The sequence below is a fragment of the Chinchilla lanigera genome, unplaced genomic scaffold, assembly GCF_000276665.1.
Source record: "Chinchilla lanigera isolate Chin_1 unplaced genomic scaffold, ChiLan1.0 scaffold00166, whole genome shotgun sequence".
Taxonomy (NCBI): domain Eukaryota; kingdom Metazoa; phylum Chordata; class Mammalia; order Rodentia; family Chinchillidae; genus Chinchilla; species Chinchilla lanigera.
The window spans coordinates 1078747-1090356 of NW_004955567.1; the positions used below are offsets into that span (position 1 = coordinate 1078747).

An 11610-nucleotide genomic window follows, 5' to 3' on the forward strand; every position below is an offset into this window, starting at 1 on the left:
CCCTGCCCTGGCCCCGCCCCGCCCCGCCTCTCACCACCTCACCCACCTGTGAGGAGCCAGGGGACAAGAAAAAGACAGAAAAAGGGAGCGGTCAGCGCGAGGATCCCCGGGATGCACCCCTTCAGGACACCCTGCCCGCCTGGCGCTGACACTCACCCATTGACAGCGACCTGGGGTGCGCTTTGCTGTGGGGAGGGGGACGGCTGGGTCAGGTGAGTTTCTGTCCCGACCCCCTCTTGGGTCTGGGGAGCCCCAGCCTCACCTGCTGGCGCCGCCGCTCATGCTGGAGCTGCTTCTCCACCGGGTCCTCCCAACGGCGGCCCTGGGGGTCGGCGGCTGGCGGCTCCCAGCCGCTGTAAAACTCGGGGCTGTAAGCAGGTCCCTCCCCTGGGGGCAGCTCCAGCCTGTGGCCGGGGACAGCGGACAGGGCGCTGACACGAAGCACCATCACGACTAAGGTTATGTTCTAAATAAGTCCACTCCGTTGTGCTGGCCAGCTCAACTCGTTTGGTTTTGAGAAGGGGTTTCGCTTTGTAGCTCAGGCTGGCCTGGAATCCCCGGCGATCCTCCCACCTCAGCCTCCAGAGTGCTGGGATGACAGGAGTGCTCCACCACGCCCGGTTCGGCCCGGCGTTTGTATCTCACCTCTGAGCCCAAGCCGGGCTTTCCAGCTGCTTTTATCCTGCCCTATCACCCAGGCCAGGCCTCTGGTTCTGCGGCACTAACCTCAGCGTTCAGGTTCTATCCTGAGACCTTAGGACACGCCTTCAACAAAGCCCTGATTCCTCAGTACAGCCAGGCTCACACACCTAAGCCCGACCCTGCTATGTAGTCCTCTAGCTTTGCCTTTTTTTCCCCAGTACTGGGTATTGAACCCTGCAATCCTCCTGCCTCAGCCACAGGTTTGCGTAGCTGTTCCCTTTTTCTGCAATCCGATTGGCTGGTTGGATTTTAAACCTCATGCTAATTTCTAGTCTTTCCTCCAGTCAGATCCTGACATTTATCCTAAGTCCCACCCCCTAGCTAAACCCCACCTCTAGTCTCTCCGCTCCGTCCCTCTCCAGTTCCCAGGCTCTCTGAGCTCAGGCCTGGTCTCCGGCCAGGTCCCCTACCCTGGGCGGGTCCAGGAGTCCCCGAGCGAGGTCCACAGCGCGTTTTCCCGGGGGGTGACACTGTCCCGCAGCAGCGCCACGGCCTCTGACGTCAGGTGCGGCCGCCGCACGCCGCTGGCGAACTCCGGGCCGCCGGACGTGTTCACGATCTGCAGGGCGACAAGGGTCGGGCTGCTACCAGCTCCTCTGCAATGCCCGGGCCTGGGGAAACCCAGCGGGCGGCGCGACGCACCATCTGCAGCGGCCCGAAGAGGAAGTGCAGCAGCTCCGGGGAAGAGGGGTTGGCGATGTTGCCTCGCAGCAGGGCCTAGGCGGGGCGGCGCTGGGTTAGTGCAGGAAGGTAGGGGTCACTGCCCCTGGTCCCCGCGAGGCCCGTGGGGCGCGCGTCCTCACCAGCAGGCTGAAGGCGTACTTGATTTTCTGAAGCACATCCGTGTACTCAGCCTCCGAGGGTGGCTTGGCCCGCAGAGTCAGCAGGCCCTCTGTGAGTGGCACAGGTGCAGTGGTGGGGACCCAAGACGACAGGTGACACAGCCAGAGAGGGGCAGACACCCAGGGACACTCAGGGAGCTCATCCATTAGAAGCCAGGCCCAGATGGCGGAGCGGGTACTGAGATGCAGGGGTTGAGGGGGATCTTTGGGAGTGATGGGGAATCCGTGCTCTGGGTCCTGTGGGGCGTTCCTTACCCCCAGCGGCCCGGCGCCGGGTCCTACGGCCGCGCTCGCGGTGCTCTAACACGCGGGTGGCCTCTGCAGACTTCTGCAGCCTGGACACGAAGGTCTCCACGTCCTCAAACACGTGGTTCAGGATGTCCTGGGGATGCAGGGGAAGGAGGGGCTCCTGAGTGTCAGACCCTCATCGCCGTCGAGGCTGTTGAGCTGATAGTGTAGACACGCCCCCTGGTAGGACCCCCGGCGACCGCGCCCCCAGAGCTCCGGCCACGCCCCTAGAGCGGAGCCCCACTCCAGGACCCAGAAGGAGGGCTGGACCGGCCCGGTGACCCGCCGGCCCCGCCCCCAGCCCGGCCTTACCACTTCGCGCTCCGCCTGCAGACCCGCCAGCTCCGGGCCGCGCGGGCCCAGGTCTGGGCTCTCGGGGTCCGCGCTGCTCACGAAGCTCGCCCGGCCGGGCCTCCCCTCCTCCGCCTCGGGGATGGGCTGCACCGGGGGCGCCCCGCGGCCCGCGGCCGGCGCGGCCGAGCTGATCACCGCGCGGACCGAGGGGCGGCGCTGCAGGGGCGGGGTCTGGGCAGCGGGCTTGGGCCCGCGCTGCAGCTCCTCCTCCGCGGCCCTGGGGAGCAGAGGGGGAAACTGAGGCCGGATCAGTGGAGAGGACAGCGGGGAGAGACTCGTGGCCGGATAGGAGACCCTGATACTGAAGGGGTCAGATACAGGCTCGGTGTTGGGCGGAAACTGAGGCCACAGGGAGAGCCCGAGGGCCAGAAGAGGGGGTCGTCTCGTCTGGGAGGGACAGGAGACCCCGTCCTCCTCCCTTCCCCTTCCGCCCCTCACCTGAGCGCCGCTGCCCTGCGTTCCCCGCGTCCGGAGCGGTAACTGTGCAGAGCCCCCTGGATGTCCTCTCGGATCAGCTCCGCCTGCCAATCAAGCGACAAGCCCCGCCCACTGCCCTCAGACCACGCCCTGTCCCGACCCCTCCCTGTCCACAAACCGTCCCTTCCAGATCCTCTTCCCAGACCACGCCCCTCTGTCGCTCTGACCCCGCCTTTGCCCGCAAGCCACGCCCCGTTTCTGTCCGGCGGGGACCCAGGGTCTTACCCCAAGACTTAGTCCCTGGAAGAAGTGCACGTCGGGCTGCGCGCGCTCGGGCTCCTGACACACCAGCAGGAGCAGCGAGCGGCTCCGGCCTGGTGCCGTCACCGCGTCGCAGCGCACTATGGAGCCGAGGGGGTAGGATTCCAGCTCCTCCTGCAGGCCGGACAGCAGGGTAAACTGAGGCACGGGCCAGTACTATCGCTCTATGGCGACTGCAGTGCCCAGTGGGTGCAGGAGCGGGCCAGGCTGCCTCTGGTTTAATAGCGGCCGGGGGGCTCACCACCATGCACTCAGCCCTCCCAGTCCCCAGGGTCAGCAACCCAGCCACTTCTGCCCACGTCCCCGGCACCTTGGAGCCCGGGTCGAGCAGCGTGACATGGCCAGGGGACACCCGCAGCAGCATCTCCTGGGTCCAGACGCGGCCCTGGCTGTCCATGACCGCCAGCTTCCTGGACGCATCCTCTACCGTGTGCACCCCGTCCTCCTCGCCCAGGCAAAAGGTCACCAGGTGCTGGCACCGCAGAGAGAGCAGTGAGTCAGACGAAGCCCCCCGGCCACAGGCTTCCGGGCTGAGGCCAACCACTCCTCCTCCAGGAAGTGGAACCTGATCACCTTGGGGAATCAGCTCCTGTGTCTAGGGGCCCTGTCCTGCCCTCCTTCATCAAGCGGGGGGCACCAGACTGGCGGGCCTCCTTCTGGATTCCACCTACGTCCTCTCAGTGCCTCCCGGGACCCCGTGTTGCCTCTGGGCTGCCCCTCCCAGTCCTCCTGCCTCACAGTGATTTGACTCTTCAGCACCGAGCTGGTGCAGAAAAGTCAGACCCTATGGCTCTAGGCTCCCTGACACCTGTCACAGCTGAGATGGAGACGCAGTCCATTTTGCCTGTGAGTATACTGGGGTGCCTACGTGTTTCTGTTTGAGGCGGGAACTGTTTTAACGGCTTTGTCTCTCCGGGCCCACTGTCCCCCAGAAGACTTCCTGTGGGAGCAGACCAGACTCACATTGACCTGATACTGGGACACATCGGCCATCACCACCGTGGAGTAGCGCTTCCTCTGCTCTGTGCCGGAAGAAGGGGGCAAGCTGGACTCAGGCCCGGACTCCTTGCTCAGATCTGGTGTCCAGCCTCCTCCCTCAGACCTGGGGTCTGGGCCCGGCCTCCTCAGACACTGGCCCTCCCCCGGCCCTGGATTCCAGGCCGCACTCACCGTAGATAGACTTGGCACTTGGCTTGGGAGGGGCTTCTGGGCTGGCGGGGGAAAGGGGAGTGAGAGAGGCTGTGGGGGTTTGGGGCAGAACCCACAGAGCCAGGCAGCACTGCGAGGCCTTCACGGTGAGGGTGCTGGGCAGCCATGGGGCTGGGGCAGGGCGGGGCAGGGCCGCGGTGTTGGAGAGGACAGGCGGGCTGTGGTCGTGACTGAGGCCCCGCTGTCCTACAGACCTGGGTTCAGGTCCTCTGTGCTACTTCCTTGCCATAAGCCTGGAGGGGGGGAGACTTAGTCTCTCCTGCCTCCGTTTCCCCTCCCCCAGCATCCGGCTGGTGGGGCTGGTGGGCACGTCACTGAGACGATGCCCGTGCTGTACCTGCAGCCTCCAAAACTGTCCATATCCTTTAGGGAAGGACTTAGCGCTAGTAGTTGCTCAGTAAGTGGGAACTATCACATCAGCCCCTGCCGCTGAGCCGGGGCCATCTTCCTCCCTCCTCGCTGCGTCGGGTCCTCCCCGGCTAAATCCTCCTCTGCCCCTGCTGTCCCTGGCTGGTCTTCAAGGGTGCTGTCTAGGAGGACTCTTACGTCCCCTGGTCCACAGAAATAAGAGGCGCTCAGATCTCCAGGGTGGGCTGTGAGGAATGAGGAAACTGAGGAACCTTCAGCCAAAGCCCTGCTCTTCATCCTGCTCCTGCCCGCCAGACATCACGCTGTTTGATTACCTCTGGGCCGGAGAGCTCAGCACCTACCCGGCAGCTCTTCAGCCTCATCTCTCTGTGTCCTTCTGCCTGCCCACCCCGGAGACTGGAGTCCTCAGCCTTAGCAGCCCTGGTTTTCTAGCCGAAAGCCAATATTTACTAAGATAACTTTGGCCGCCACAGCAGTTCCCATAGGTGGAGCTCCTGCTGGGGACGTGCTGTGAAATCCCCTGATCCAGGGCTCAGACTCTTCAAGTCCTCCGGGGTCCTGGGAGAGCCGGCTCAGGGGGCGGGGTCCTCCGGCCCTGAGGGAGCCCTCCTCTCCTCCTCTGTGGACCGGGGCCTGTCTGCTGCAACCACAGGAGGAGGCAGGTGCGCGGCACTCCTGCTATCTTGGCCGGGGTGCTGCAAACTGGATCTGCAGGTGTGGGGGCTGGGACCCTGGCCTCTCCTCCCTCAGACCCGGCCTCCTGCAGCAGACCCAGGGGTCCAGGTCCCGCCTCCTCGCTCAGAGCCTGGGTTCAGACCCCAGCCCTCCTCTGTCAGACCGGGGTCCAGGCCCAGCTTCTCCCTCAGACCCGGGGTCCAGGCCTGGCTTCCTCCCCTGGCCCAGGAGGGCCACGGCGCTTACCCAGGCGTGACGGTGGAGGTGGCCATGGTGCTCATGCTGCCCTGTATGGGAGCTGTTGCCCACCCGGAGTCGTGGGAGATAGCGCAGATGTGAACGCCTGCCTGGCTGCAGGAACGTGTGATTTCGCCGGCCTCCTCCCTCAGGCTTGGGGGCAGCCCCGCCCTGCGAGGTGCAGAAGTCCTGGGTCCCAAGCGTCCTGGCTCGCTCTGGGTCTGGCCCTGGCTCCGGTCCTCCTGCCCCTCCTCCCTGGCTCCTCCCTCTGTGGCCACAGCCTCCGCATACCTGAGCGCTCACCTGGCAAGGGCTGAGGTGGCGGGCGGGTGGGGCCGGCAGCCTGTGCCAGGCAGGGTTGGGGGTGGCCGGGGGAAGCCAGGAGACTTATTTGTGTCTGTCGTGAAGACAACAGCGGAGCAACAACAATCTGATGTCACCCTGGTTCACAGGGCAGTCAAAGCTCATGAGTGTGTGTGTGTGTGTGTGTGTGTGTGTGTGTGTGTGAGAGAGAGAAAGAGAGAGAGAGAGAGAGAGAGAGATACCGGGCACTGAACCCAGGGTTCTAGCACTGAGCTCTAGTCCAAGCCCATTTTTATGTTTTACTTTAAGACAAGCTCTTGCTAAATTTCCCAGGATGGTTTTTGAACTTGGGATCCTCCTGCCTCAGCCTCCCAGAGTTTTGAGATTATGGGTGTGTACCTCCAAGGCCGGCTGGTTCAAAGTTCTGTCTTTGGCTCCTCCTAACGCCTGCAGTGGGGTCCCCCTGGCCAGGGCAGCTGCTGTCTGGAGACCAATTTTTCTGCCACTGCCACCTCCAGGGACATCATTTCCACGGTTGGCCCAATCTCCAGGCCTGGACCCCACCTGCCTGCCCCTGTTCTTTGGAAATTTCCCTCCTAGTCCTCCGCTCTGGTGAGTGTGCCACTCTGCTCGTTAGGTGCCCACGAGGCACGGAGCACACAGGCCGCCCTTCCCCACTCATATCTGTGCCCACCCCGCCGGCTCCCCGCCAGGGCTCCAGGGTCGCTGGATTAAGTGGGATCTGCCTCTGCCCAGGGACGCGGCTCAGATTTTCTTCTTGGGAGGTGGTACACACGCATGTGCACGGGCACGTTCCTCATGACGCGCTACGAAATGGGCCCTGTTCTCCCTGCTGTCCGAGTGGGGAAACGGAGGCACGTGTGAGCCGAGTGACAGGACTGCGCTGGTGGGGATGCGGTTGAAGCCGCGTGCGCACGTGGACCGGGGTCCTCTGTGCCACCCTGCGCTGCGTGACTCTTTCTTCTCTCCGGTTGTGGGGACTGAGCCCCAGGCTTCACACTGAGCTGCTTCCCCGGCTGTTTATAAAATATTTTTGTTGTTTTGAGACAGTCTCACTAGGTTGCCACGTTGACCAGGACGTATTCCAACTTGCGATCCTCCTGCCTCAGCTTCCCAGGTGCCACCATGCCCGCCCAACTCTGTGTGCCACTTTGTCACCCTGCGCCTTTCCATCCGTGTGACCGTGGGCAGATGGTCACCCAGATGAGCCCCCTGGGCTGCAGAACCCCGGGGTTCAGTGGGGACGGCCAGGCTGGGTGCACAAGAACACCCAGCGTAGCACGGGACCCGGCCAGGAGCCACGGGTCAGGGCGAGCAGGCACAGGCACCTGGGTTTCACCTGCTGCTGTGTCGGGCACCGGGGCACTGCGGGAGCCCGGAACTGCCGGGGTTGGGCGCAGAGCTGGGGAGGACGAGCTGAACCCGCAGGGCCAGTCCGACAGGCAGGTGACGGGAGGTGTGTCGGGCTGGGGACCTGGCCCAGGAGGGGACCAGGGCTCCTGCGCCCATCCGGCTGGGGCTTGGCGGGTGGCTGAAGCCCAGGCCCCGCTGGGTGCTGTTGCCCTGGGTCCCCGTCACATCAGGCCACCAGTGCTTTCTGAGCTCCGTCCTGTCTAGGTCCGGGAGGACTGGGGGTCGGAGCCCCAGGCCTCAGGGCTCAGACAGAGCGCAAAGGCTGGGGGGGTGTCACTGAGAGCCTGGGCTGTGACAGCGACCCGTGACACACAGGCCCCGGTCTGCAGGGGTGAACTGCCACTCAGAGGTCTGAGGGAGGAGGCGGCACCTGGCTCCTCACCAAGGTCCTGCGGGAGGCCCCAGGCCGAGGTCCCCACACTGCTCCCCTGTCTGGAGTGGCAGCAGTACACTGAGACTCTCAGGCCCCAGTGCATGCCCAGAGGCGGGGAGCGTCTCTCCCTAGACCCCGCCGGCCCCTCCCACCCTGCCCTGGCCGCCTCACCCCCCACGCCTGTGTGGTGCTGCCTCTTCCTCCCTGGTTTCAGTTCTCCGCAGGGCTCACAGCTCAGAGCCCCGAAAGTCCCGTCTGCACTGTGCCCCATCCCTCCCAGTATCTCTTCCCCGGTCACCAGGACAAAGGGGACACTTGCTGGCAGTGGGAGCCGTGGCGTGTGGCAGGGCAGGTGGAGGTCACAGTCACCGGAAGCCGCGTCTCAGACCCAGGTATCCTCCACCCCGTGCAGACACAAACAACGCACTCATTCCATCCATAGCTCAGCACGCCCAGCTGTCACCTCCCGTTCGCCCTCCAGAGGAGAGGCTCGCCCAGCAAGTGGCCCGAGGTGGCACGAATGGTCATTATTCGTGATGACACATGCAGTAATGGAGGTGCCGTGGGATGTTATGTGTCCCTAGGGAAATCCTTACTGCAGCCGGGCTCGTGTGCATATGGGGCAGGCAAAGGAGCTGTCTGTGGGGGCCATGTCCGGAGGTCCCCCAAAGCCGCATGTGGTCACAGCAGGGCTTTTCAGAGGTGGCTGGATCTAGAGTGCGTGATGCTGGACTTGATTCATGGTGCAGTGCTAGGGTCAAGGGCACTAGGACTGAGGGTGTGAGTGCCGCCCGCCCTGAGTAGCCTGGAGAAGGTGCAAAAGGTAGAAAGAGCTGTGGTTGCCCCTTGTTGATTTGTTACCTTCCACAGACTGTTTCTCTCCTGCGATTCCACCCTGCCTTGGAGCCAGCTGATTACGGACTGAAACGTCTACAAACTGTGAGCTAAACAAACCTTTCCTCCTTTAACTTTGGGCCTTGGGTATTTTGTCGCAGCCATGAGAAAAGTGACAAGGAACTAAGACACCGTCCCCTGGTAAATGATAACCGGATGGGCTTTTGTAGGATGCACAGAAGTTCTGTGATGATGAGGAGGCCAGGAATGACATTCTAAGCACCAGCAGTGGGATGTGCAATCCTGAGGTCATATTCTTGGCAGTGCCTAAGCTCGTGCTGCATGCTAAGCCTGTGGTAAGAGCTGGGGACAGAGGAGGAGACAAGTGCGGCCCTGCTCCAGTGACACTGTCATGGGGTGGGTGTGGTGGGGACACAAGATAAACAGGTGGATGCGCGGGTTAGTAAGACTCAGGTGTGGTGAGTGCTCTGGAGGACGCAGAAGGCAGAAGAGGTGGTGTGGGGAGGGGCAGCTGAGCTGGTGGCTCTGATTGGACCCAGTTTGGAGGCTGAGGCGGGAATGTGGCTGAATTTCAGGCTGGGATTCCTGGGGCAGCCGGGGGAGTCTGCAGGGCGTGGCTGGCCTGGGTGGTGGGGCGAGGCCGGGCTGTGAAGTTGGCGGCGAGAGCCGCAAGAGTGGAGAAACTCGGGCAGCGCGGGACCGGCAGAACCGGAGCTGGAGCGCTGGCTGGCTGGGCCGAGAGGGGCGGAGGGGGCCGCGGGCCGAGCTCTGGGGGCTTATCTCCCGCTCCCCCTCTCTGAAAGTGCTGTGGGGCTGGCAGGGTCACACAGGTCAAGAGCTGAGGATGTGGCCCGAGCGCTGATGCATGCGGGTCAGCCCAGCACTCTGGGAGGCTGAGGCAGGGGGAACCCAAGTTCAAGTGGGGCGGAGAGCTATGGGCCACGATCGCACATATGCAGTGGTCCCACCGCATTCCCTCGCCTCCCACGCAGCCCGCGCCTGTCCTTCCTCCCTTTCCCAGCTGGAGCCCTGCTCCAGGCCCTGTGGCTGGTGAGGATGACTGGAAACCCGCCTAGCTTCGCTGTCTCTGTTCCTTTCTTTTTCTTCCTTCCTCCCTCCCTTCCTTCATTCTCTTTTCTTTTCTTTTCTTGTTTTCTGTTCTTCTCCTTCTTCTTCTTCCTCTCCTCCTCTTCCTTCTTTTTCTTCTTCTTCTTCCTCCTCTTCCTCTTCTCCTTTTCCTCCTCCTTCTGTTTGTGACAGTCTTTCTATGTAGCCCAGGTCGGCCTTGAACTCGACATGATCCTCCTGCCTCAGCCTCCTAAGTGCTGAGATCACAGGTGTGCACTACTATCCCTGCTCCAGAGCTGTTTTCATCTGGAAACCTGCGAGCCCGCCCCCTTGCCGTAGACCCTCTCTCCCCTCCTCCAGGGCCTGGCCCTCCGGGGCCCTCTCTCTGTCTGTCTGGTTTCCCTCTTCTCGGTACCTTGTATATGTGTCGTTTGCTGACTGTGTTATTCCTACCTGGCAAGTCCTGCAGGGGTGTGTGTCAGACCGGCCTTCCTTTCGAGGCTGGGTGACGCTGCCCTGCAGGGACAGACCGTGTTTTGTGGACCTGTCCATCTGTGGCGGGCCCTGGGGCTGCAGCGGCTCGGTTGTCAACTCCTGTTGCCTTCCCAGCGCTCATGGGACCCCACACCCCACACAGCCAGAAACCAAGATCCAGGGGCTCTGAGAAAGTGCAGAGGGACCAAAGGTGAAAACAGAAAAATTAAATACACCCATCACTCTGCTAGCAGAGACCGCGCACGGGATGTCCTAGGACAGTTTCCCCATGCTCGAAAAAAATAGGGGCACGTAGGAGCTTGGGTAAAACCAGGTGTGCTCCGGGGCGGCTACCGCCCCACGCCAGCCAAGGAGGGACATCGCAGCCATTTAGCCTCTGCCCTTGTGAGGCTGCAGGTCGGGTCGTCTGTCAGACCCACGTGGGACAGCGTTAACCCCTTTCTTTCTTTCTTTTTTTTTTTTTTGTCTTTTTGAGAGGGGCCTTGCTACGCAGTTCAGGCTGGCCTTGAGCTCACTCTGTAGCCCAGGCTGGCCTCGAACTTGCAACAATCCTCCTGCCTCAGCCTCCCGAGTGCTGGGATTACAGGTGTGCACCATCATGCCCGGCTTTTTCCCTTTCTTTTCTATGAGGACATTTTCCTCTCTTTAAAGCAATTATTTTAAAAAATTAGTACACATTTGTCATACGTATTGATCACATTCATCATAGGGGATTTGTACTTGTATGACATATCTTGATTCTTTTCTCCCCCATTTCCCTCCCCTCCTTTCAACCCTTTTCCCTTCTCCATTTACAAAACCTTTGTTTCCATTTTTTCTTCTGTTATCTTTCCTGCCTTCCCCTCTTCCTCCTCTCCCCGCTCCCCTGTTTCCTTTCCCATTCCCATCCGCCCTCCTTTATGTTCCTCTTTACCCTCCAGGTTTCTCATGCATGAGAAAAAAATGTGATATTTAAACTTCTTTGTCTGATTTATTTCACTTAAGATGGTCTTGAGGTCCATCTGTTTACCTAAAAAACAACTGAAGTTTATCCCTGTTCATGGCAGAATAGTACTTCATTGTATATAAATACACTATCTTTATCCATTCATCATTTGATGGGGATCTAGGCTGTTTCCAAAATCTAGCTGTTACAGACTGTGCCACTATAAACATGGGTGTGCATATATTGCTGTGGTATGATGCTTTTAACTCTTTTGGGAGGACAACCAGAAGGGGAATAGCTGGGTCAGATGGAACCTCTAACTTTAGTTTTCTGAGGAGTCTCCCCACTGATTTCTACAGTAGTTGCACCAGTCTACACTCCCGCAACGGAGAGCTGTTCTCTTTTCCCCACAACCCTGCCAGCATTTGTTATTGGGCATTAACCTTTCTTCTCTCTCTGTCTTTCTTTTTGAGACAGGGTCTCGCTATGTAGTCCAGGCTGGCCTTGAACTCACAGCGATCTTCCTGCCTCAGCTTCCCAAGTGCTGGGACCTTTTTCTTTCTTGCTTTTTCCCCTTGTGCTGGGGATCAATCCTCTGGTTCACATACACAAGGCAAGGGCTCTGCCCCTGAGCTGCACCCCAGGCCTCTCTGTTAGTGTCCGGGGGCCTGCAGGGCATGGTCCTGTTGTTGAATTCCCAGGGTCCAGTCGGCGTTCAGGACACAGCAGCTGAGTAACTGAGT

The 11610-nt window shown here is 61.1% G+C and overlaps 1 protein-coding gene across 4 annotated transcripts in view; it reads right to left on the reverse strand.

Moving 5' to 3' along the window:
• The window catches only part of Eps8l1 (EPS8-like 1), a 9546-nt gene extending 4033 nt beyond the window's left edge, over positions 1 to 5513 (reverse strand). For all 4 annotated transcript variants that reach the window (XM_013509256.1, XM_013509257.1, XM_013509255.1 and 1 more), the window contains exons 1-12: positions 5424 to 5513; positions 3888 to 3946; positions 3235 to 3396; positions 2889 to 3038; positions 2625 to 2707; positions 2145 to 2403; positions 1800 to 1926; positions 1506 to 1594; positions 1345 to 1419; positions 1113 to 1261; positions 263 to 404; positions 157 to 185 (exon numbers count right to left, since the gene is read on the reverse strand). In XM_013509256.1, coding sequence (XP_013364710.1) covers positions 157 to 185; positions 263 to 404; positions 1113 to 1261; positions 1345 to 1419; positions 1506 to 1594; positions 1800 to 1926; positions 2145 to 2403; positions 2625 to 2707; positions 2889 to 3038; positions 3235 to 3396; positions 3888 to 3917 — 1295 coding nt within the window. In that variant the 5' untranslated portion in view covers positions 3918 to 3946; positions 5424 to 5513. The remainder of the gene's footprint in view (positions 1 to 156; positions 186 to 262; positions 405 to 1112; positions 1262 to 1344; positions 1420 to 1505; positions 1595 to 1799; positions 1927 to 2144; positions 2404 to 2624; positions 2708 to 2888; positions 3039 to 3234; positions 3397 to 3887; positions 3947 to 5423) is intronic.
• Positions 5514 to 11610: the final 6097 nt, after the last annotated feature.